This window comes from Leptosomus discolor, chromosome 13 (assembly GCF_034619465.1).
Source record: "Leptosomus discolor isolate bLepDis1 chromosome 13, bLepDis1.hap2, whole genome shotgun sequence".
NCBI classification, from domain to species: Eukaryota; Metazoa; Chordata; class Aves; order Leptosomiformes; family Leptosomidae; genus Leptosomus; species Leptosomus discolor.
In genome coordinates, this window is record NC_141403.1 from 13,392,567 (window position 1) to 13,420,131 (window position 27,565).

At 40.2% G+C, this 27,565-nt stretch overlaps 1 protein-coding gene across 2 annotated transcripts in view; it reads right to left on the reverse strand.

The window, feature by feature from the left end:
- Window positions 1–20,946: 20,946 nt before the first annotated feature.
- Window positions 20,947–27,565, reverse strand: part of LOC104340930 (low-density lipoprotein receptor class A domain-containing protein 4) — a 75,980-nt gene continuing 69,361 nt past the window's right edge. For both annotated transcript variants that reach the window (XM_086472615.1, XM_086472613.1), the window contains 3 exons: window positions 27,390–27,491; window positions 24,840–24,873; window positions 20,947–22,932 (listed from right to left, as the gene is read on the reverse strand). In XM_086472615.1, coding sequence (XP_086328741.1) covers window positions 22,895–22,932; window positions 24,840–24,873; window positions 27,390–27,491 — 174 coding nt within the window. In that variant the 3' untranslated portion in view covers window positions 20,947–22,894. The remainder of the gene's footprint in view (window positions 22,933–24,839; window positions 24,874–27,389; window positions 27,492–27,565) is intronic.

The window sequence follows — 27,565 nt, forward strand, 5'->3', positions numbered from 1 at the left end:
GCTCATATGAAAAGTTCCACTAAGATCTGAACACCTACTTACGAATGCACAAAGCAGCAGCAAAGAATTAACTTTGGCTTGAGGGAAAGTAGTAGCAGTGTAGTCAGCTTATATATATGCAAATATTTTTTATTCAAGAGAAAAGGACAAACAAGTTAATCCAAAGTTTCAGATCAATTAGAAGAATCAGAACAAAAAGAAACTGCAAGCCTCCTGACTTTTCTCCAGAGAATAAATTTGCAGGCAGAGCAAGTTCACAGGCTCTTATTCAAAGAATAGGATGAAACAAAAGGAGCCCAATTTCCAGTAACGAGAAAGAAATGCACTCGATTAGCATACATCTCAATTTTAGTAACAGAATTAATATTGACCTGCGGTACTGACATTGTCAAGCTCAATGACACCATCACTTCTGTACACAGGAAACACAAAGTATACTTCTCAATACAACCTGAATTCAGCCTCAGCAGTAGGACAGTTGGAACTTTGTCTTCATACAGAGTGAGAAGCAAACTAGAGAAAATCAATTATTTGACATTATAAGTTCAGTTAATTCGAGGTTTGCAACCAAGTACTGGTTTTGGTGCTGAGAGTTAAAAATAACAACTGCTACTAATGTGGTAACACTAATAATGAGAAAATGAAAAAGTAAGGCAGGGGTTTTTTCAGATTTATAAAAGTTTATTCTCAGTAGACTGGACAAGACTAGGAAAAAATTGCAGTGTTTCTCAGCTATAAATAATACAATCTATTAAAATACAAAGGCAAATGAAATTTTAATATTATTATAGAATATAAGAAAGACAATTTAATCAACTAATGAAATTTCCATCTCTTCATCTTCATTAGGAACTTCCTAAAATACAGTAAATTTGCCAGTAAAAAAATGCTTCTTTTAAAAGTCTTTTTACATTATTTTGAGATTAACATAGAGAGGTTGTAAAGTGCCAGAGACTGACAGAAGGCCATGGGAATTTCTTATGAGGACACGTTCCTACAAGTTGGAGGATGCAGCAAGAAAAAGTTCAGGACATCTGATTCAGTGGAAGAGATATTTTTATCTTGAAGGTTTGTGCTGGATTTAGCACACAATGTTGAGTTTATGCCCTGCCACAGGATGATCAAAGCCTGACCTGACATGGAGTTAGAATGGGGTGGACAGGCAATTCATGCACTGCCATAAGCATGCCAGTATCAACTTAACCCATCAAAATTGTTTCAAGAAATTTGAACCAGCTGAATGAGCCTGTATTGCACCAAAGCTTTGCAGCACAGCCAGATTTCTAACAGAGAATCAGAATGTTAACTTTACTGCCATGTCAAACTTCAGCTCCTACATCCCTTACAGTTGAGGCCCTGATAGTTTTAACATTGCAGGCTAGCATGCCAACTATTTGCAATCGTGATAATAAGGCTTTTTCCATGTGAATGTGTGTCCACTACACAGTCAATAAAACCAAAATACATTGGATCATAATATTTTAGCCCTGTCTAAAAAATTTTCTTCCTATTCTGTCAGTCCATTTTTTATTTTATTCTTAATTGATTATTCGTGTTTCTTGAGGTTGTCCTACTCAATCATTGAATTAGTTTTTTTCCAAAGACATTCCAGAATAAATTTTCATTACTTTTGAAATTCAGGACATATGTTTGGGTCATTAATTATTGACTTAAAAGCTAACTCCAGGCACACATTTTAGAAAATCTTGCCCTATATATTTTCCAGCCTAGTGTTATGAAAATATAATGGGAGGTGTGGGCTGGGGGAGATTGGGTTTTTGTTTGGTTTGGGGAGGGTTTGCATCTTTCCTATTTCTTTGGCAGAACTAAAGTTATCTGAAGTTACCTGAAAATTATCATTTGCAAATGAACACTGGAAAACAAAACCATGAAAGATGCATGCACAGTATGGCACGAGTGGAAATGCATTTATTTCCACAATTATAGCCCTTTAAGCAGCCTTTAGTTCCCAGCCTGGCCTCCACACCTGCCATGCCAGCAGGAACACTTGGAAGCCGTATGACAAAACCGATCAGGGAAGAGTTCCAAGTTGAAAAAAAGTAGCCTCTTAAGAGGTTGGTTGTTCTTCTGCTAAATTTGGGCTCTAGGTCTACATATTCACAGACAGACCTGTGCAGTTCAAGCGGCCAGTGGCAGACAGAAACTGTTGCAGCCAGCAGAGCTGCCGAAGGAAATCTGTGCCAAACCACAGCCTGAGAAATCAAAACTGTTCTAACTTAAAAGTTTTTCACATACAAAAAAAATAACTACGACTGACTTTACTTGTTGACGTGTGTGCTAACAAACTAAATCTGTTAGGAATACAGATGCATAGCAAATGTTTTTGTATTTACCGAAGCACAGCATGATTATCAAGGGGGTGAGCTAGCTCAGAAAAAAATGTACTTAGCTGAGGGAGCCAATTAGTAGATGAAGGCAACAAGGTGGCTGCCCTGAACAGAAGGATGGTAATGATACCCGTCTTCCTCCTCTCCTGACCCAGACCCAACCACAGCATTTAGCTGCCTGAAAGACCATATACTTATTCAAGAGGAAGAAGAGTTGAGTGCTCTGAGTTTTGTTGCTGTTTCTAATCCAACAACTATAAAACACTTTGTCCAGGGAACAAAGTCAAAAATACCAGCTTCTCCTCTCTGAGGAGGCTCCTAATGACCAGCTGCTGTTCAGAAATCATGGCTTACTTGTTTGATCCTTTTCCAGCTCAAGAGCTCACTTCGGTGTAGCTTCAACAAAAAAAGCGCCTCTGACAGCAGTCCTGTAGTCAGATGAACAAGTCTTATTCCTTGGGAAATGGGAGGCTTGGGTTGAAGCCCCGGCCTCTGAGTGGACCTGCGGTGGAGGCACCGCTGCCCTGAGCGAGGGCTTGGGCCTCGAGGCTCTTCAATAATTGGTAAGCATCTCTTTCAACACATTCCTTAAGGCCATATTTACAGGGTTCAATTTCAGCCTGATGCTGTATTTATTTCACCTACAGCAACCCCACTGTTTCAGTGACAGAAAATATGTCAGACAGTGCAACAGTCAAAAGGATAAGCTCTAGCTTCCCTTCCCATAACAGGACCCAGGGCATCACTCGTCAAGTGAGCGATGCTGGCAGGGCAGGAGCGAGACCAGGAATGCCAAGCTGAAAATAATATTTCAGAGCCTTGAAGGCTGGAAATGCACACAATCATGACATGAAGATCAAACTCCAGTTCAACTTTCTTCATCTAGTTTAGAAAAGATATATCTATTAGAAGTGTGACAGCTTTACTAGGATAGTTTTGCCCAGCACACCTTGTTGTACTGGAATGGGTAGAGATGTTTCCATGTATAACGTTTGCCTTTTTGCATCTGTAAATGGGCTGTAACAGCACAGCTACTCCTCCAGTGAGAAGCTGTACATTTTTCATGTAACTGGTTGCACAAATGCAAAACAGCTGCTGTCTGTAGAGAAGCCCTGAGTGAAACTGAGCATTTGGATGCTCAGACACAACCTTTTAGACAAGAAATTATATATTTGTTCATCCTATTTCTATTTGCTGTCTGAAAAAAGGCAGCGCAATATGTCAGCAAGACACTCTCTGCCCTTGTTAAAGGGTACAGAAACCTTCTTTTAGGCCTGATGCTGAAATGTTGATTAAAATAGCCCATCCTTTTGCTTTTTTGGAGATGCTGTGCTCTGGCGTTTTCCCCGAAATAAACTGCTATATCTAAATACATTTTTGTGTGAACTTTTTCTTTTAGTACTAACTGCACTTGACTTGTTGTTTGCAGAAAAAGCCAATATTACTATTAAGAACAAAGAACAACCCATGCATTCACAACCATGGTTTGATTTCAAGCTTTCTACTCCATATGCTTCCCTTACATAGCTTTGAAAAGGCTTGCAAAGGACAACCTTTATTTGTTCCAGACTTGTTTTAATGTTTTTTGCTTGAAAAGAGCCTACCAAGTTTTCTTTGATTATAGGATGGGTATTTGTTCTGAAGCAGTGGTATAGCTGCAGTCACCTTGATGACAGTCAGATAATGGACTTCAGATGAACAGTGTCCAAAGATTAGCTTTTGGTGCAAGGATCAGAGATCAGCCTTTGCAATGAAATGTTACCCAAGCAGAAGGAAATTCCAGCAGCTATTTTGCTAGCACAGGATGCCCTGGTGACCAAAACCTGCAGCTCCTACAGTAAGAAGTATGAAGACACGAAACATGCTGCTAGGTTTGGATGGACGGGTGTAGGGCAACCACAGTAGCATAAGTTTCCTTACCTACATCTCTATCTTCGATAGCAAACACTTCTTTCAAGAGCTTCTTGCTGGCAGCCAAAGGTTTTGACATCTCCTGTAGCACCAGACTTGTTCATGCCAGATTAGGTCACTATGTAAGAGCCATGCAGGAGTTGAAGCCCACTGAGGAGTAGATTTTCATCTCAGTGCCTGTTCAAGAACAGGACAGGGCAGAGGGACAGCGAGGCTATATCACCCACTATACCATCCAATGCTATAGGCTAGACTTGCCTTTCTCTGGCAAGGGTGAGAAGTTAAAGGAAGCCATATAAATACATTCCACTACGCCCAGTTTTCCTTCATTGGTCCAAATTAAAAAGTTACTTTATGAACGGTTTCTTTTTCAATTAGGATTTGGGAAGCCAGTGCCCTCTGCTTGATCCATAAGATGAGCAGGCTTTTTTCTTCGCAGTAAGTTCAATAATCTAACAGTATTTTGCAAATTCCAAGCTTCCCATTAGGTGAAGTTCTACCATTTGCTGTCAGGAGAAAACCTATGATATTTAAGACTACAAGATTAAAGTAATCTGTTATCTTCTACAGCTATAAAAGTCACATTGGGATTTTACCATTAAAATCAAGTAAAAGAAAATTTGGAAGTCTTCAAGGCAAACTTTGATGAGCAATGTAAGATAGACATATTTCTGAATACACTTACCTTAAATTATTACTTAATAATATGCCTAGTTCAACTGTTACTGGCAGAGAAGGCACAGTGACCTATCCTCACATGCAGAAATACTGATTGATTTCAGAGAAAGCACTGGGAGCTCTCAGAATATTAACAGGGTATCATTTTAATGAAAATTCCAGCCTCCAGCTTTTCACAGGAGCACTCTATCTTTAAAGCACATAATGGTAAATTTGGCCTTAAGTAGTTCAAAACAATTTGTTTTCTAAAATTACTTTTTCTCTTCAAGGACATTTTGACCACAGATTAGGAAATTGTGAAAGTTTCAAGGAACAGATTCAATGACAGATGGGAGCTCAATGTTGCACTGAACAGGCTGGTGTGACTCAGGTGTGAGCAGAGCCTTGTCCAGAAATTCATCCCTTTCCCTCTTCCTGTTTCTTTGCTGTTATTAAAAGTAACCACAGCAGTTATTTTACCTACAGAAGTTACTGGAAGTTGCCTTGCCTATCAGTTGTGGAGTTGCTCAAAACCATATTGGTGATTTAGGGTTTGATATCCTTGTGTACATGTGGCTGCCATCATTGCACTGTGGAAGTGTAAAATCAGATATTCTCTTCAATGGTAGGTTGTTTTACTGATGTTGCAGAGGTAATACAGATTTTCTTCCTCAAATCCTTTTTAGATTACACAATTCAATTATTTTCTCATGGTATTTTCTAATGACTATATAAACATGAAAGAAAATGGCTGCTTCTTTTTTCTCTTCTTTTTTTCCTCTTAGTTGCCTTTTTTTTTTCCCTTTCTGGACATGTAATAAACACAAAATTAAATAAAAAGTTATCCCAGACTGGCCAGAAAACTGCAAATAAGGAATACTGAATATTGCATTTCTATTGCTGAAGTTGGAAGACCAATGAGTGAAGTGGTACCAGGGATGAATTTGCTACAGAACTGCCTACTCCACTGAAGCTAGCACTGAGCTCACACTGCCCAATTGCCAAAAAAATATCTAGGTTCTTCTCTAAGGACCCCCTGACAGATCCAACTTAGCAAAGGCAAACAACTAGGTAGTGCATTGCAACCGGCTACCGTAATTAGCACCTTCCCCATCCACTGTTAATTGCCTGCACAAAACCTAGAGTCACAATCATGCTGCACTCCAGCTCTGTCACTTGGTCACACTAATTGTGCAGCCACTAAATTTTGAAACTTAAAACAATGCAGTGATAAACAGAATCTTTAATATTTAACACAAGTGTTTACTTGGGTCTCAAGGAGGCAAAAAATGATGCTGTGTATTTGTGATGAAGTAGACCATTGTAATGATCACATGTACTTGAGAGAAGACAAGACTGCAGAAGCTGTAAAAGACCCCATTGTGTTGCTTACTCAGTAGATGGAGCACAAATACATAACACAAAGGTAACCACCAGTAATAATCTTTCCTATAGCCCTATAACTTATTGTTTTGCCATCAGGAGGAACGGGATCATCAACCTCTAAACTTGCCTGTGTTACTACCATGTTACTTTTGTTGCGTGGTACTCACCAATGTTCAAATATTAGTGCATAGAATTCATTTTAGCAGCCAATGAGAGTGAATTTATATACTCATTATTACATGCAGGATATTTTAAGGAAGACTTTGCATGTCTAGCTGCAAGGGACCTTGTAACCAAGGACTGCTGAACAGGTCATCTTTAAAAAAAAAAAAAATCACATCTTTTAGCATTATTTAAAATTCAGATTTATTATATTGTAGTGGGTTGACCCTGGCCAGCAACCAAACACCCACCCTGCTGCTCGCACTCCCCTCTGCCACGAGATTAGGAGAAAATATAAGCAAGGTGAAAAGACTCGTGGATCAAGATAATGACAGTTTAATAAGGAAAGCAAAAGTGTGGCACACAGGCAAAGCAAAACCAGCAATTTGTTCACTGCTTCCCATCAGCAGGCAGATGTTCAGCCTCCTCCAGGAAAGCAGGGCCCCCAGCACAGATAATGATTACTTGTGAAGACAAACACCATAACCACAAGCGTCCTTCCCTTCCTCCTTCTTTTCCCCAGCTTTTACTGCTGAGCACAACATTATACTGTATGGGATATCCACTCGGTCAGTGGGGTCAGCTGTCCCAGCTGTGCCCCCTCCCAACCTCTTGCCCACCCCCAGCCTACTGGCCTTTGGCAGGAGTGACTTGGAGAGACAGCTTTGACACTGTGCGAGCACTGCTCAGCAGCAGCCAAAACACTGGTGCGTTATCAACACTATTGTAGCCTCCAACACAAAGCACGGCACCATACGGCTGATATAAGCTCCATCCCAGCCAGACCCTGTACAAGTACTTTCCATATTTGATTTCTCCAGTGTTCCTATAGACTTTGATAGTACTAGTTCATCTAGGTACTATTTGTGCTATTCTACCTATTATTTTTGGCATCTATGCTGATGGCAACGAAGCTAACTCTTTTATAATGAATAGTAAATTAATGCCCCCCCCCCCCCCCCCCGAGTTCAGCCTATGTAGAAGAGGGATTATAGTAAAATAATTTAGAATTCTTAAAGCATTACAGCATTGTACTTGGAAAATACTTAATACATAGGATACGTATTACAATGCTTTAATACTGCAGCCTAACTGTACAACCAGGCACTGCATTTCCACCTTTAAGAAAAATCAAAATGATTAGCTTTTATTACACTTTAATTCAGAGATTAATGTGTATTACTTGAAGACGTAAAGACAATGAACTTTACCTTGTCTGTGATGGTCTTCAAGTAAAATTCCTGGAATTGAAGAAGTCATCACAGATTTACAGAACTCTTTTCAATGTTTGAAAGAAATGTCTTGGTGGATGGGTGGTGCCTCAGAAGTACTCTTCGGTTAGGTTAAACAAAGAACCAGGTAAACGTGCCATGTTGAAATCTAGCCTCTATTCCAAGACACGTTGCTTCTGACAATACGCAGACAGATCCAGACTGCAGCTGCATGTCTGCTCTGAGGCAGAAACACACACACCATAAAGAAGGAACAATTATACATTAGATATGCAAAAATACCTGAAAAGGAGCCAAGAAGGTGCCTTCTATTAAAGTACTGGCTTGGAAGACATTTAAGACAAAGAATCTGATTGCTACTACCCTTGTCAAGGAAATAAATAGGACATTCTGGGCCTTTTTGGTGAATAAGGAGGACTAGCTCAGTGTTAGGATCCTGGCAGTGTAGAACAAGTCTTATAAGCTCCTCCCTCAGAACTGAACAATAGAAAGAACAGCTGATCCCACTTTACTGATCTCACTGTCAGCTTACTCACCTGGAAACTTGGCCTGAAGTCCAGTTAATATATTGAATGGTTTTACACTGAAGTATTGGGTTCCTGCATTGTCACCTAAGATCCTGAAGATGGCTTCAACTATGCTTTTGCAACGCAATTTATACCACTGTATGGTCTAATCGAGGACATACTCTGACGATGAGGCAAAAGCACACGTCAGCTACCTTGTCCTACATGATTTTTACTATCACTTGAGAGATGTAAAGAGTCTATAAGACAATGAGGCTTTCATTGCTGGCATCGTAAGGCTGGCAGCCAAGGTATCCAACTCACCACGTGTGAATGAAGCAGTCACAACGTGGAAGTAACAAACACACACACAAAAAAATCGCAACTCCTCTGCACTCTCCATGATGATACTTTCAAACTGGAGGGGCAACAGTATACTCTGTACCATATCCATAGGTACTGTCCTTATATTTCACCTCTTCACATTCTTGTGCAGCCGGACACTGCCGTCCACCCTCCACTTGTATTTCCTAGTAAAACACTCCAACCAGCCAATGTGAGGCATATGAGGACTTCTTATATGAAAAACACTTGAAGCAGTGGGTGGTTTAGTCTGTTTATAGCCAAACCTTCAGGCACACTGAATAACACCTCTTACTTCATATATATCCTCTCATTAATGTAACAGCCCACGTACTTACCCGTTGTGATAAAAATGGTAAAATTGGTCTGTAACGATGAGCTACTTTTTGCCTTTCTTCAGCAAGAGAATAAGAGCAATTTGCCTTCAGCTTGTGCAGGTAGTATTGTTTCTTTATTCTGAATATATTTGACAGGGTTCCAAGGGCTGTAATATATGTTACAGGGCCACTAGTTGCTGCAGAAAAACAATCACCACAGCCAGTATATTATTACGCCGTACTAATTGAAGCAGAAGATATTTCCTGGGCAGTAATGAGTAGTAGAGAGGGTTTAATGGACCAAATTGCTACAGAAGCCAATCTCAGTCACTCGTTATTCTTTCAGTAGTTGTCCTATGCTAAGTCCAACTCAGCAACTACACAAAATATCAGATTAAATCCTAAGTGCAATACGATCTTCAAAGTTTCCACCAACATATAAAGCTTTAAAGGTGGTATTTTTGGTATATAAGGCACCAGTAAAAGTCACATAGTGCCCAGATCTGCAGAATATCTTCTCATCTCCTCCCACTTCTCCACCAAGGAAAGTGTTGCCTTTTATTTGTGATGACTGAAATTTCTCATAGGGTGACTTACCAGCTACAACAGCTCTCCCAAAGAAAGCTACCCACGAAGGACAAGATGGCTCATCTCACTGAAAAAAGTCACATGGCAATAAGCAGCCCCAGTCAGGCAGGGTAAACCAAAGCAACTGCTAAACATTATGACACTGCCACATCAGAAGAATATACATCCCAACCTGTTCTGCTACCACCAACCTGCTGCAGATTCTTGTTAACAGACAGGTCATGTTTACTCTGAAGTTAATCTGCTTTCTATTGCAACCCTTTAAAATCAGATGCAGGCAAAGAAATGCATGAAAAGAAGTTTGAGATTCGCAGTAAAGCAGAAGAAAATATATGGCTATGCTGAGTAATATGGACACTGTCCCTTTTCCTACATTTGTTCAGACATACTCAGCCAGAGCACTGGTGTTCACTGTGACGCAGGGCAGTCAAAAAATTACCTCTATCTCTGTAAAAACACGGGAGCCTGGCAGAAACACCCTGGGCTGAAAAGCCAATTTCTGCTTTTCCTGCCTGTATTTACTGTTTTCACACCTCACTGTTACCTTTTGACCACCATCTTCTGTACCAGCATAGACAAAAGACTCAGTGATGCTTCTGCTCCATTGGTGGGTCATCCCAAAGGGAAAGCAGGCAGGCAAATCAGACATTGCTCTTTGAGTGCATATCCTTTCTCCAGCACCCTGTCCCTTTCCTTTTTCTGACATCAAGGGACAACTATACGCTTGTAGCTATTAATTCAGGTTTAAGAGGGGGACCACAGATAAAAGTCTAAAACTCTGCAGGTGGATATGTAGTCACTCTCAGAAAACAAAGCCTGTACGGAAAAAAAAGGCAAAGAAAAGCATTAAATTATGTGAATGATAACAGAGCGCCTAACTTTTGCTAGGAGGGGCATTAGCCCCGTGCAAGACTATACACCAGTTTGCAAGGAGTTTTCCCCCCTCACTTAATCAGCAATCTTGACCCTCGGAAAAGTATGCAGCCCCTGCTAGTGCTCTGGATTGCTCAGCGTTTTCTGTCAGAGCAACTCTGGAGACAAGAAGTTACCCTGCCTTAGGACAATGCAGCCACTGTCTCGGACGTGGGCAGTGCAATCTTCGATGCAACACTGCTATGGGGAAACCTGACCTTGGTCTTGAGCTGGCAAAGAGGGGGCTGAACAAAAAAAGAACACAGTACATCACGATGCTCCTGGGTGAAGCATTGCTGGTTTTTCCTCCGCTAAGACACTGACAAAACGTCTTTCCCGCATGTGGCACCACTCAGCCAAGGGACAAAAGCAAGTGCCAAAAAAGGACAAAGAGTGTGTTCGACATTCACATCTGCGTAACCACCAGGCTGCTCAGAATAAATACGAGCATATGATGAGCCTGGATTCTGATTACAGCCCATCTGTGCAAAATCAACACCAACGAACAAGTCGAACTGTGAAGTAGTTTGAAGGAATAATTGTGCAGGTTGATGCAAAAAAAAGGTGACAACTATGAACCACTTCCTTGGATTGACAACCTCCCTCCAGGAAGAAAGTATAGTGCTTCCACTAACAAGCCAAACACACTTAGGGTAGCAAAAATAGGCCCCCTCCAGCACAAGAAGCCTTGATTGCATGAGTATTTCACACGCCTTTCTTTGGTAGCACCAGACACTGGAAAGGGCAATGACACTTCTAAACATCACATATGAATGAGCCCCAATTGCCATCTACTTCTGCTTCCCAGAAGTCTGTAAAAAAAAAATTTTTTTTTTCACAGTATTTTCCACCCTGGACCCTACTGAAAACAGAAGTTAAAATTTTAAAAGGAGACTAGAAAGGCTAGGGACAAAAAACTGTAATTTCTTTTGAACCAAAGCCAGATCCCAGCTCCCTGCAGCCTCCTTGGAAATTCCCAGCCCCTGCTATTTTGTGAGCTTACGACAGGTGTTAAAGAAGATAGGGGATTCTTGCCTTAAAAAAGTTTTTACATTATTACATTAAAAACTACTGCGCTCACAATAAAACAGCATAGACATACACAAACCTAAATATACAGTACACACAGTGCTGCTGTTCCTATGCGAGGGAAAGGGAAAACTCCAAACGCGAGTACTTGCAGCCTTTTGAATGAACTATCCTCCAGAACAGGTACCATATGAAACCTGGATTGCCCTGGCGATTTACACTTGAAAAATGCTGACACGTTTTCAAGTAATGAGGATAGCCAAAAATAATTGTATCACCAGATGCAAAAGGTTAATGCAAAAAGCAGAATTTAAAGATACATTGGAAGTTATTTTAATGGCTGTAACAGCCAACGTGTCATCTACTAATAAAACCTACTACCATGTTGTCACTGTATCCTTCCAGTTACGTCAATGCTGTAATGTGATTAAGGAAATATCTCAGTTATTTTATGTTTGACTTCTTTTCCTCCATCAGGCTGTAATTTACGTGTGTCTCTAATGGGTTTGTCTCTGAATTACAGCTCCTGGCAAATTCTGCTTCTGAATGTGCCTGAAGTTCCCACATGATTTAAGGAAACAGTTTCCAAGTGTTGAGGTACCATTTGGTTTCTAGCAATTGAAAAGAAAGTCAGTGCTTTCCACCCTTCCCCCAGCAAGGCAAGGGACCACTGACTTTTAAAAGATGGCTAGCTACGTAAAACGAACCTTTCGAAGTATATGTTTTCAGTTTGGATCCAGGCACAACGCACCCAATGTGGACATATCCAGATTCTCCTGCATAGCTGAGGGACACCCTCAGCAAAATAGGGGCAAGTTATAAAAGACTGTGGGAAAACTCCCTCTGACGACAGTGGAAGTCAGACTGAAGCTTGATCTCAGTTTCATGTGGATTTTCATCCCAATAGCATGTGCTAGCCAAAGGCTTTTCAGCAAGCGTGAGGTGGCTCAAGTATAAACGGACGCACAAAGTTCAAGAAAAGTACGTTCACAGTTGTCACGCTTTTAGGACTGCAAGTAAACGGACCTCTAGTGGCATAGATCTACTGCAAAAATACCTACAGGCTTACACCCTTTCCCTCAAGAAAACTGTAGCTTGACCGTATTTTTCTATGGTGTTGAGCACCAGGCACAACAGTGACGTTGGGCATGTGTCTATTTTTGCTCCACACAACTCTCATGACTGTCACCATCTCGCATGAGAAATGCTGCCTGCAAGTCTTAGACTACAGAGAAAGTCATATACCAAACAGGAAGAAAACACCCTCTCCCATTATTTCAAAACGATCCTGCTGCCTTCACTTCTGCCATTTGAGGATGTCTTGCCTAAATAAGGAATTGCCTTTCGGATGATCAGCAAGCCTCCAGGCAGAGAAGATCCTGTTGCAGTCACTCCACTTTTCAGTAACCAGCTGGAAATCTGCACATTATCTTGAGTTGTACCTGGAGTAGCTTGTGCTCCCTGAAGCACCTCCCCTGGATTTAATTTTTCCCAAGCTGAATAACAACTATAAATATTTTATGTCCTTCATTTAATAGAAATGTTCATCAACTAAATAGATTCATAATTCATAACAAAATTTCTTTTTAAATTACTGATCATTTCCTCTTTACCTTTCTGGCCTCTGGAAATAAATAAAAGAACTTAGAGGAGGACTGGGAATAAAATTTAGTGGAAAGTATGAATTACATTTTTGGTGAATTCATTTTTCCCTTCCCTGCTCTGCTCCTATTTCTGACTAGCTACACAGGACATGGTTTGCCAGCTCTTTTTAATGCAGATTTGAGCAAGGAATGCTCTGGTCAAAGGCTAGAACACTTGGGCTGAAGAAGGACTTTCTTGGCCTGACTCTCTGTATAAGCATCATCCAAAGAACTATGTCAGAAACCTACAGCCTTGGGAAAATGAGAACAAAGGCATGCTGTAATTATGTTCTGTGGAGAACTGGACCTGAGAGAAACTCATTCTAGCAAAGACTTGCATGAAATTTTACAGACTCACTATCACATCAGTACTGGCTACGAATGCAACTGAATGCACAGGAAGAGGACAATTAAGACAAAACCCAACACGGATCTACCAACTACCGATGTTTGGTACAGGCAGAAAAGGTGTTACGTTATATCTGTAGCAGCAGACAACCAGCAGTTGAAAGTGAACCAAACAGCTTTTAAGTGTTTCTCTGACAGTGCTAAAACACTACAGAGTACCCATGTTGCTGTCTACAAACCAGTTTCTGTCCAAGTCATCTAGCCAGGAGACCAGAAAAATTTGTGTGTGCAATATCGCCCAGAGCCTTTGCTGAGTCACTTTGTAGGTTTTTGCATCTATCAGTATATCAACAGATACCAGAATTCAACTACTTATTCATGCAGTTGTATTAGCTCAGCATTTCCCAGACTCCTGAGCTTTTGGTGGTGGTCTGCAGGTCTACCTTGCATTCATTCTACTGCCTGCCTTACATCACTGTATGACTTGGTATAATTGCCCAGCAGAGAATTGCCTGGCATATCTCATTAGCATTCTTTAATTACAGTGGGCCTGAATGGCATGTCACCTGCTTGTAAAAACTATTCACTGCATAATACAAAAATGATTACAAACTAGTCTCAGCTTTGGCTTCAGCTTAGACCTGACATTTTTAGACACCTATACTTCATTCTGGTCGTTCATGACAACACATCCCCTTGACTAAGCTGTTCCCGGTTAATAAGCAATCTATCCTAACTCATTATCTCACACTTTATTAAGCATAAGTAAACAAGAGTCTGGGAACTTCTGTTATTGCTTATTTGATTTGTTCGTAAATGTTCACACTAATTTGAGCTATTCTCCCTCTTAGCTCCTACTTGCTGATTCCAGTGACTAGAAGAAAAATTACAATTCAGGCGGAGTTACATAAATTTTGTACTACAAATACAAACTAACATGCTCTGCTTCCATATTGGCCCCTCTACCCTAGCTCTCTTGCTGTCACTTCACTTTGCAGAAAGTGGTGGCAATGAAGCCCACCTGAAAAACAGACTCTTCGAGGTGGTACTTACTCTGCTGAACATAGTGTGAGTAAACCCACTGGATCAGGACTGACTCTCAAGGACTCCACCACAGAAGAGGCAAAATTGCACTTAAACTTGGGGGAAGCAAAAAAAAGAGAAGAGGAAAAAAGGGGAAGATGAGGTTCCTACAGGAATTTGGAGTCTGCTGAGCAGGTTTGGGGGAGTTATCATTTGAAATCCAAATACTTAAAACTCCTCCTCAGTCCAGTTTTAGAAACCTAAGACGTTTTTATTACTAGCCCTTTGTATAATCCTGGGACAAGCAAGCCAGACAGCAGAATGAAGTTTTGCCTCACAGCACAAGGTTGAGCTCCATGTGGTCTTAGTGAATGATCTACAAGGAACTCTGTCATTGCTATCTACATGAACATCATCACCTTAGTTGATCAAACTGGATGATGTTTTTAGATCTAACACGCTTAAATCTAAAAAGAGTTTCAAGGTGGCAGAAGTAAAACAAATACTTTACTGTGTAAGTGCAAAGTCAAGATTACCCAGGTTGGTTTATTACTGAAATAAATAAAAATTACTACAACCTACAGGGAGTATATGCCATTTTCCATTTAGGCTGAGGAGAAATGCGGTTAGCCCCACTAGCTGAACACAGAAATCCTGACTACGAATTAGTTTTTCTCCACCACACTGAACACAGCCATCTTTATACTGGGTGAAGTGGGCAATATTAACACCCTAGATCAATCAGGATTTACTTCCATGCCCACATAGGAGGTTCAGCCCACCAAATGACTGAAAGGTACCACATCTGGGAAAGATTCATTTTTCTTTTTATAAGACATGCTTCAGCGTATAACTGCTAGACTGCTGCTAGAAAAGGGCAGCTGTGAGAGGAGAAAACAAGCAAAACCACAGATACTGTATGGAGACAAGCACATCTTCAAGAAAGGATGAAAGATAATATTCACCTGATTTAAGGCATCAATTGAAAATAGAAATTGCTAAGGAAAGCACAACGAGGGCATGTTCTCTGTTCCATGAACCGCTTCTGGCCTTGAACCCACAAGCAGAATGTTATGTTTTCCCCACTGTGGACAATTTATGGACAAGTCCTCGCCTGCTAGACCCAGAACATTTACATTGCTTTGTAATGCATATATCCATCAAAATCTTATTTGTGCTGGAGGACCCATGGTGTTTTCACACATGATATGGAAATGTTTCATATAACAGAAACTGGTTATTTAAGGCAGTGACCAACACTGGCTGAGATTCATTTCAAATAAAACAAAGAAATGGGCAGTGATTCTACACTACAGATTGAAGGAAATCCTGCAAAGCTGAATAACGCATTTTATTAATAAGTGTTCTTCTCCCCAAAATATTGTCACTATAAAAGTCTCAGTTACAATAATTGAGCTGATCAACTCCCACAGGAAATACGAAAAACACTCTTTCAGCATAGCATTTGATAGCAGAACAGAGAACAACAGGGGAAAAGGAAATACAGGAAATACAAAAAATCCTTTCATCTGCTCTTCTGTTTATCGTAAGGTGTGCTGCCCTACTCCATACAATCCATTTTTAAAGCAAAACCCAATGAAATTAGTTGCTGAGCCAAAAAATCCTGCAGCAGACTCAAGCTGTGACTCATGCATAGGGGCACAGACACTGCGGATGCTCTGGGCTAATGCACCTAAGGCATCTTCGGAGTTAGCACAAATCAACAGGAGGAATGATGACTAGAATTAAAAATTGTACTACAAAAGTAATGTCAGAATAGAAGAAAGTAGTTTTATACACTGACTTCTTCTGTTAGGCCAGCTGTAGGTGACAGTCAGCCAATAAAAGAACATTTTAGCCAGTGTTTTAAAAGTGGTTTCCTGTAAAACTCCATTGTTTCATCTTGATACATTTGCTTGGCATATGAGAACACTGAAGGCAGCGGCCAAATTGCACATTTCATTTCTATTTACCTTAGGAGTCAAGAGAAACCTCTGAAAAGGAAAAACAAAACTCGCACTTTTTGCTTCTTTTTTTTTCTAATACGTTGCTAGTGATTAGGAAAACAACCACCCATCTCCATCACCAGACTGATTTCACAAAACAACAGTGATTTTATAATTTGTATTCTGGCAGGATGAAAGTACAGCAAAAACAAGAAAAATATTTCAAAGATGGAAAAATGGATATAAGTAACATGCACTTTATATAATAAATTATAATCCAGAAATAAATGGGTTATTGCATCCATTAAGTGTCCTAGGTAGTCTTAGACCATTTGGTAGGGTCTCTTTCCTTTCTCTGCATCCTCCTGTCTCAGATGTTTGGCTAACAGCTGCTGTATTTAAAATCCTGGTCTCATGGGCTAATGCACATATTTTATTGTTGTAATAGGCTGTTGGGCAACGATGTAGTCGTGTGGTGGCAAGAACTATGACAAACAGCCAGGTTTTACTACACTAATTTTGGATGGTTTTAAATACCAATATACAATAAAATATTGCTGCTTGAATTTCTTTAGCCTGCAGAAGGCTCCAGGGAGACCTTACTGACTTTTTACCATGGCTTGTAGTGAAAGGACAAGGTGTAACAGCTCTAAGACAAAAGAAGAGAGATTGAGATTAGATATTAGGAAGAAATTCTTCTCTGTGAGGGTGGTGAGACAAAGGTAGAGGTTACCCAGAGCAGCTGTGGCTGCCCCTTCCCTGACAGTGTTCAAGGCCAGGCTGGATGGGGCTGGGAGCAACCTGGTCTGGTGGAAGGTGTCCCTGCCCACGGCAGGGGGTTGGAACTGGATGGTCTTTAAGGTCCCTTCCAGCTCAAACCATTCTGTGACTCTATGAAATGGCCAAAATATTCTTACAAAATTACAATGAAACATCAAATCATCCCTATTCAGGCACAAAACCATAGTACTATTGAAGGCAAAGGTCTATTCAGGTAGGGCAGCATAGAAAACCATTGTCTTCTGATTCAAAGACTGTTCTTCAGAAGATAAACTCTTCTCTACCTGTCTGGACAGCATCTAGCATGAAAGTGCTATCAAACCACAAGCAAGTGATAGAACCCAGAAGCAAAAGGACAGGTTTAACCTAACCACTGGCAGGTATGTCTTTAGGGCAGCCTTAGGACTGCACCTTCATTTCAGATTGTGTTACATCTTGTACAAACACCACTTCAAATAGGCATTAGACAAACTGTACACTACATAATCGGCCCCTTGGTTATCACAGTTGGGGTCCTACGTTTTGCCCAAAAGCCTCCTATGGGCTCAGACTCACAGCGGTCAGCCCAGATCCCCCAGTTTCTAAGAGGTCCACCAGTCTAAACCATTATATTCAAGATGCAGGGGGCCCTACACACTCTTAAGGGAGCCCGGTTTTTCCTCAAGGCTGTTGTTAAGAGGAAGCAGTGATTTTCTTCTAGCTGAAGAAACATTTAATTGAATGTTTTATTAATTATGCAAGGAAGCCAACAATTTCCAACCCTGTAATTATTGTTATTTGTTCAGCTCACTCACAGCTCTTCTATAAAGAAGCAAGCTCATGTTCCAGCTGTCTGTTGCACAGAAGTGCACTGGCAAGTGTCAAAAGCAAGGGAACTGAAGGAAGAAAATTGACTACTTGGTCCAAAGAATTCAGAATAATTCTGCTACCAGAAAATTACTATTCCACAGAGCAGTTTCCTAGGACTATGAAAACTAGCAATTGAAAAGCTGTATTTTATATATAAACCAAGGCTGTCTGTGTTTATTATTTCATGTAGGTTTTTTTGTAGTTTTAAACCAACAAAGACTATTCCTGTGCCTAAATCAGAACAATTCCACCACTGTCAAGTTAGAAGAAATGAGTGCAAACTGAGAAGGAAGCTGTTACTGGTTGTGAGCTAGTAAGTCATCAGCTGAGTAGTCTCATTCCAAGACTATGACAAAGCCATAAAAGTTAAGAAGAGCCAAGCACCAAGGCAGAAGTGAGAAAATATGGCTCCAGAAAACGTGAACATTGTTACTCTGAATCCCATGGTGATGTTCATTCCACTGCTAAGAGTGGTAAATTTCCAGTTTAATTGCAATTAGTGATTAATTAAGGGTGAGCAAAAGCACACCCTTCTATCAGACTGTGTCAGAAACACAACTTGTATGAATTCAGACAAGACTGTACGACCCAGAGAGTGAGCACAACTCTTAGGAAGCTGCCTACTGAAACAATGTGCCCTGGGAACCAAAAGAATATCCTTTCCTTTCCTTGGGCTTCAACGATTAAGATCAGTCAGACTTTAAATGTTCAAATACCTTACCCTTAAAGTGAATTTCAGTTGCTGGGAGACACATTAAAACAAATAAGAAGATGATAATATTGAGAACCAGCTTTAATAACATGAAGAAAGGATGACAGCCTCCATTAAAATGGTATTTATGCACCATCAGAAAGACTTTAACTTATCAAAATCTAATTTATCAGGCTCGCTTTGTTCTGCCTTACATCTCTAAGTAACAGAAACATTCAAGGCAGTACACAAATCTGTGATGGTAGTAGGGGTATGCTATAAGGGAAAGCCATTCCACCAGCACTAGCATATCCATGTAAAATGCTACTCACTGAAGTTGCAAAAAACTAAACTGTATTACCAGTTTTTAGTTCAGTACACAGTATTCATAATGTCATCAGCAGAAGGATTCACACTTCACTCTTTTCTTTAAATCTCAAATGAGGTTTCCTGTTCAAAAACCACTCAAACACTTGTCTCCATGTCTTTCGCCACTCAGATGACCTGATTTTTGTGCTTCACACTACTGAAAAATCAGGACATTTATTTGCATCCACAAGCGACAATGCAGGCATCCATCCCCTCACTTCCATACAGACAGAGGCTCTCATTTGGAGCATACAAAGGAACACTGGGGTCAGAGATTACAAGACTACTGTTAATCCTGCTTGATATTAGACAAGCCATTTCTCCCTCCAGAAGCATTATTACTTCAGCAATAAGTGGATTGCAAAAGTGGATTTATTACCAGCCCCTTGATTACTCTGCAGATGTTTTAAATTTATTGCTACCCAGCTTAATATTCCCTAAATTAACTGTTTTCAAAGTCTTTACAAACACAGTTTGGCAATCAGAATACAGCATATAATTACTCTTTTAATAAAAACAGATACTAAAAGAGAGAGTGCTTTATAAACTAGACTATGCCTCAAAAGGAAAACACTTTTAGTCAAAGGACTGAGATGTTCATTATGTAAATTAAACTATTCAAATGTTGTAACAGGAGCACGTGTAAGATTTGCAGCAAGTCTAACTTCTTAAGTCAATCAAATACTTTGTACCAGGCAATACGCCTCCTTAAGCATTTGCTTAAAACTTAAGCACAAAACACAGCACACGTTTAAGTACTTTGCAGCAATTTCTACCACACTGGTGTGTAATTCACAAAAGCAAACCCGAACAATATAGCAGTGACACAACAGGAACGCACTGAAGCATGACACATATCCTGCACAAATACAGTATTTCATGTCGTTATTTTTGCTGTCATGTTGCAGAATATTCTAAACCTCACGCGAAACTTACCTATACCAACAGTGCTTGGGCCACTGTGTTGCCTCATAACCTCAGCTACAGCACAAGGAAACAAAATACATAGCTCCTTCTGTCAACAGCAAAGAAAGATGGGAGAAAAAAAAGTTAGGACAAATTGCCACTAGCAGCCAAGTACTTTCCTTTGAGCAAGTCTTCCACCCTTACCTTGGCAAATGTGTCTTTCATCAGCACTGAATCCATCTTAAATAGAAAGGGCTGATGTTTGGCTTGACTATCAACACAAAATTGTACGTATGAAGCATTGTCCTTTTGAACATATTAACCAATTAGTTAAAACAGGATTTTCATACATCAACTTTCATGGAGAACTGAGGTGTTTCCTGAGGCAAGGAATTTATGTAAAGTAAGTGCAAAACAGTTTTTCAGCGGAGTAGCTGGTCCCAGAGCGGTGATCAGTGGAACAAAGCCTAGTTGGAGGCCACTAACTAAGAGCATACCTCAGGGGTCAATACTGGGTCCAACTGTGTTCAAAATCCTGGAGCATCTCTCATATGAGGAAAGGCTGGGAAGGCTGAGGCTGCTTAGCATAGAGAAGAGAAGGCTCAGGGCAGTAATCTTAAGTACAAATACCTGAAGGGAGGGTATAAAGATGGAGCCAGACTCTTTTCAGTGCCCAGTGAGAGGACCAGGGGCAATGGGCACACACTGAAACACAGGAGGTTCCCTCTGAACATCAGGAAACACTTTTTCACTGTGAGGGTGACCAAGCACTGGCACAGGCTGCCCAGGGAGGTTGTGGAGTCTCCATCCTTGGAGATATTCAGAAGCTGCCTGGACATGGTCCTGGGCAACTGGTTATGGGTGAACCTGCTTGATCAGGGGGCTTGGACCAGCTGACCTCCAGAGGTCCCTTCCAACCCCAACCATTATGCAATTATGTGATATGCTGAGATTTGCTTAAAAGAGGAAAGACACTCCACTGTATTTCCCCTCTTTTTATTATTCTGATTTCTTCCAAAAATAGCATAACAACATACTTTCAAATGAAATTTAATACAAGAATTCTAACAGAACTAGCTTTGACGCATACAAATTTCAACGAAACATTTCAGCTCTTCTAAAGCGTCCGCATTTTTTCAGCTAATGTCATGAGTACTAATTCTAGCAGACAGGAGTAAGTCTTGTTTTCTCAATTTCAGCAGCAGAACTGACTGTGATTCTGCTGCTTTGGTGAAGATTATAGGTGTTGTTCTCCACAACAAAAAAAAACCCACAAAAAACCCCAGGAGTCATGGGGGGAAAGAGCATGACCTAATTACAGGGGAAAGGCAACACAACTACAAACTCAAATAATTCGAATGCTCAACTCTGCAACAGAAATGTTCTCTCCTAGGTTTACTGTAGCTTTTCAAAATACGTATCATCAACATTTCATCATTTCACCTCTATGTAAACTATACCAGCCAACAGCAGCCAACAGCTACTGTTAGCCCAAGAAGGGAGAGAAAAACATGAAGTACTTGCCCTCCCACGTAGTGGGTGGCTACAAGCATGTGGAAAGCAGAGCAAACTCATGTCAGAAATCCCTAAGCCACCTCTAAGAGACTGACAGGCAGTTAGGATGGTAGTTAGGCACAGTTCTGCCTACTGATATCATTAGATTACATTCCCGAACGCAATACTTGGCTCTAATTTGGGGATGGTTATCCACATGTACCAGGATGTGTACACGCATACGCTGCCTTCCCTCCCAGAGCGAACTTCTAGTATCCTCCAATGTTTTACAGGCTCCCCTTCTGGTTCATGATCCAGTACATGACTATGTTCTTAACGCCTTAAGGACTGCAATGAGGTCCCCATCACCACCAATAACTCATCCTTCTGCCAAGAGCGAACTTCTAGTATCCTCCAATGTTTTACAGGCTCCCCTTCTGGTTCATGATCCAGTACGTGACTATGTTCTTAACGCCTTAAGGACTGCAATGAGGTCCCCATCACCACCAATAACTCATCCTTCTGCCAAGCCCATTTGGAATTTTATGAAACAAATAAGAAACACATCCTAAGATCTGTCTAATAAGTTTCAGGAGACATTAAAACTACCAAAAAAAAATCAGGAGAGACTTTAATACAATAGAAAATGTTTGTTAATCTAAGTTCAGCAGCTGTTACTGATTACCACACAGTCATATTTGGAAAAAGGCCGTGAGGATTTAAAACTTTAGAAATTCAGTTCTTTCAAAGCAGTTTGGTACAGAACAAACTCGTTTAATCTTGAAAGCACCACGAAGTGACACTACGTATCAGCAAGCATGAAAAACAAGAACACCATGGGACTTTACCACCTAAACTACACCGTGAATAGCACTAAGGTAGATTTACACCGCAGGCTTGAGCAGAGCCCAGAGGTACTCAAACCGACTCAGGTATTATTTGTCACTTAACTCTGCATGCAATGTAGACATACCCTATATGTCTGAATATATCTCACTATGAATTAACTTGAGCTCTGCAGTACAGTATTTAGGCCCTCATTCTGCACCATCAAAGCCAACAGTCATTTTTCCATCCATTTCAGGAAAGTGCAGGGTCAGGCTTGTAATCGTGAACATACTTCTACTAACAAAACATCTGTTTCTTACAAAGTTGTCTCAGGTTCAACGTGAGTTTTGAGAGCATGCAGATTGCTTACAAATGCTTAAAAACACTGGTTCAGAATCTTTCTTATATATACACACACAAGTCCATCTGTCACAGACAGGCAATGTAACTCAGAATCATGAGCTTGCTCTAGTTTTTGGTAGTGTCCTGCACACTTCTGATAATTAAAAAATAAAAAATAAAAAAATAGTTGCCACAATGGATTTCTGACCATTCCAATTTGCACAAGGATATGATCTCCTCTTGCTGCATCCATTACGTGAAGTTTCACAGTTGCTTCTCAAATGCAAATACCAAGTAAATGCCTAAAAAAGAAAATAGGAGTATTTAAAGTTTCAACTTCCTTGGCAACTTGACTAAGTTCTCAAAATGTAAACAGGTTGATACTCTGCCCAAAAAAACCTCTTAGAGATTACTGAAATTACAAGAAATGCTATGGTTTCCCAATGAGTAATTGTAGCACTCGATTCCAGCATCCTTTTGACATGTTTTCACAGCAGAACTAAGAATGCACAAAAGCAAAGTATTTTGAATACTGCTGACCTGGGCAACACTAACTTCAGTTAACAACATTACTGAAATGTGAATGGAATTCATAAATTACCATACAATCCTACACATAATTAACATTCACTGGTGCATAAAAAGTCATACACAGCTAAGTTTAAAGACTCCTTCATACGCGCAGTAACGGACAATTGGGGGTGAAATGACCAACTTCATTTTTAACTAAAAAGTGAATAAATTTATGGAACAAAATTATTAATTTTGCTCTTTTAAATCATCACAGACAAAGAAGAAATATTTACAAACACTAGACAACATTTTCTCAACTCCAGAACAGTATGACTCTAGAAATGAATACTGATACAGTCCACACCAGCACCCTTGGGAAACTCTCACTTGGCACATAATCAATGCCAGCTATGTCAGATGTTCTTATGCTTCATACCAGGCAGATAAAACAGTTTCTTGAGACCATGAGTCTAATTAAACATTTATGGATTTCCACTTGAACTTAGCTTTTATTTTAACAGATGAGGTGCCACAGCTACATTGCAAATCTTTCAAGACAAGGCTATCACATATTCCTCAGCAATAAAGCAAAGTGAAGTTCCATGTAACGAGTAAGCTGTGCTTATACCCTACCTATCAGAAGCTCTGTACTCCAAATCTCTCTGAAAAGAGAGACTACTTCAAAAACACAGTCATCACAGAACTTTTAAAGGTAGAAAAAGCCCCCCTCAATTAGATTAATAGTTTACATAATACTTATACATATTCTACATAATAATTCTACATTGGAACTAATGTCTACCTTATGATTCACACCTTTAAAAATCAGACAATAATTTAAGGAAGTAAAAAGCTTAACTAGAGATTTTTTCCACTTGTGAACTGAACAGCATTTTTCGTTTGTTTTTTCAAACCACTAACGCAACCAGTACAATGGTCTGCAAAAATGCAAATACTGGTTGGCTGCAGTTACACAGAATTAAGTAACAATCTCTCCAAGAATCAATTTTTAGCCTTAGAATTCTCATATCCGAGTTTTATTAAACTCAACATTGGAAAAACCTGATGTCAGAAGTTTTCCATGGAACACGCACAAATTTCAAAATGTATTTTTTAATAATAGTGTATCCTTTTTGGTGTCTGAGGCATAGATTTTTTTCTCTTTCTCTTATAAAACATTCAAATACCTCTTCACCACCCACGCTTTAGCTGCTTCTTCCCGAAACATGTATCACTACAGGCAAAGAGTACAGCTTCAGTCCCTGTCTTCCCAAACCAGAATATTTTTGATGAATGTATGTGCCAACTAGAGTTTGTTTTCTAGTTGACTGGTAACAGTACAATGTCCAAGTGTACCAAACAGAACAATAGTATTTAATCCTCTAACACCAGCAAAATAATCCTTTAACACTGGCATCCTCTTTTCATACATCCTAAGTAAGGCTCCCCCAAGCTATTTTAGCCCAAAAGTTTGCATGCTAGAAGCTACTTAAACAAAGCAAAATTTCAAGCTATTTTATGCATTTCCCTCCCAGTTTCTTGAGATACATAATCTATACACAGGCATCCGAATAACACAGATCATAAAATCTTGTTATATTTAAAATTTGGATTTCCTTCCATAACCAACAGGCTATTTTACACACTTTCCATAGCAGTCATCCAGTCAATACTGAGTTTTCAAAACAATACTTACTGGTTGCTTCCCATTCAGATTTACTCAAGGTTCCCTAGAAGGGGACAAAAAAGCACAAAAATACAGTTTCAACAAAAAATGAGGATACAATAAAACACTGATTTAACTCAGGAGAATCCATCTTTTTCACAGACCAGTTTCTAAACCCCCCGCACTGGCTGGCTATTCAGGAACTAGAAGAGCATTACCATAGACCACAGATCCTTGTAACTCGAACAACAAGGACGACGGGGACTTGGAGCACCCCAGACAACAGAACACACCTAAATTACACAGGTACAGGAGAGTGGGCCAACAGCCAGCTGGGCTGGATGCCTCTGCAATGCCGAGCACGCCGGGTGCATGACCCTCAGTGTGACCTGACCTGGCTCAGGCTGCTCTCCAGCCCAAGATGCCCACCACTAGTGTGAAGTCACGAAGAGGCCCTGTATCCTGGTGCTGCCACCTTCCCCAGGAATGTTTCCTGCCTCCACCTACCACCCCCCTGCAGCCCACAAAATCTCTATTTGCAAGAGACTAACACCCAACCCAGCTCACACACTGCAAAAAAACAGCCTGCCTTCCAGCCTAGGCCGAGCTCAGCCTTTCGGATGACAGCAGGTCAAGCGCACAAGTAAAAAGCTGTTGCCATTCACCCTGCTAATTAAGAAGCATGAGGGAACACCAAGCTGGTTTTCTGCTCTGCCTACTCCGTCCCCTTCCACTGAGTCCTCACTGGGGGCTTGATTCCCCCATATGCTACCCACTGACCAATCCTGACCAAATGATTCCTCTTTTAAAACAGTAGTGAAAAAAGGCTTGTTCAAGCAGACGACTTCTTTGCCAGGTGACACAGCACCTGTCAAAAGAGGTCTTTGATCTGACCTGACCACTCACCACCTTAAGCTTATTTCCTAAAAGAAGCATTTTTCTTTCTAAAATGTTTAGATTTCAAATACAGACAGCAGGTTTCTTTTCACTCATGATGTTTTTATACACACAGTAAAGGAATACATCTTCAAGAATTCAGAACATGAATTCAAGAATTCAGAACATGAATTCAAGAATTCAGAACATGAATTCAAGAATTCAGAACGTGAATGGTAGATAAATTAATGATTAAAAAAAGAAAAATCCAAGCAGAAGAAATTCAAGCTGACTAGCCTCATGCTATTTCTACGACAATGAAATAGGATGCCACCTATCAGTAACTGCATATGATTTTATGAACACTACAATCTTTACTCAAACCAGTCTCCAATTTTCGTTCTTTCTTGTGAAAGAGCCTTCAACACATAAAAAAAGACCTAAAGTTCAGACTGAAAGAGACAACATTGCTTATCAGGAACCATTCAGCATGAACAGCTGGGTTAAACCAAGCCTTTGCACGGTTTCCATCCAGCCTGACTCCCTAAATGCACAGACAGAAGCAAATACACAGCTATATGCTACCCTGAATAGCTGGCCTAGCTACAGATGGAGAGGCAGGAGCCAAATGGCAGCAGTTCCTGGGAAAAAAATGACAGCGGACATTGCCTGTCCTTCTGCTCGCTTCCCAGGAGCAGGAGCTGTGCAGGCTCCTGTCCATCCTGCATCCAGCTCCAAGACCAACACACAAGAATGAAAGGCTGGGAGGGGACCAGCTGCAGACAACTCCAACGTCGTCACACACTGCTAGGAGAATGGAAGAAAGAAAAGCCCTTTATAAAAACATCAGAAAGACAGCAAGCTCAGAAAGGTAGCATGTGCATTAGAAGACAGGACTAGAAACACAAAACAGACTTAATTGGCCCAGTGATCCAAAAATCTAATACAACCTCCACTAAAGATGGTTCAGTATTCCTTTATTTCTGAAGTCATAAATCAAGGTGCCAAAACAGAAGAAATGCAGAAAAATATGTGACAAGATAGCAGACTAAGTTTCTTTTTGTTCCGAAATATGAACAGAGTGATCATATCTAATAAAATCAAGGGCGGAAATATATGGATTTAGTTTTATGCACATAGGACTAGTTTAATTTTAGGAGCTCTGTTAAAAACAAAAAAAAGGCGGCATAGCAGATTTAAAAAAAGTTGCATTTACAGAACTTTAATAAAATCAGCTGAGAAGGGAGGCGGATCTTCTTCACCCAAAAAGACAACAGAAAAACAGCGCTCAAGATTTCAAATACATAGAGGATTATAAAGAAAGCTTTCAACTCTCCTGTCAGAGGACTAAAAGAAGAAAACTAGAGCTTAAATCAGTAGTGTGAAGACCCAGAAACAGGAGAAAATTCTTCAAATTAAGAAGAGTTATGTTAGAACTGCTGCCAAGGAAGATGGCAAAATATCCTTTCCCTTTTGCATTGTTAATTTGGTAGCTATTAAGAACTTTTAAGTGAATTTGATTCTTTGAGAACGGGGTAGAGATTAGATAAACTCCTCAGCCCTGCAGCTCTACAATTTTTCACATGCACAGAGACATTCATACCAATTTCACTGCAGTTCAAATGAAGAAGACACTACATGTCCCAAAGATGAGGACCTCAATTTTAGACACCATTTGCTCTAGTGAAGTGAGAAGGAACTTACCAATGGTAACTTTGCCTTGCCATCTTTGATGAACTCTTTTGCATGCTCATAATCGTCAGGTTTATCAGAAACAAGCCTGGAATCACCAAATGTAGAATATGGCTGGAGAACATAGAAAAAAATAAGAAAAATATTAATTGTGCAGTAAGACACATTAATCACATCAGTCAAGGGTT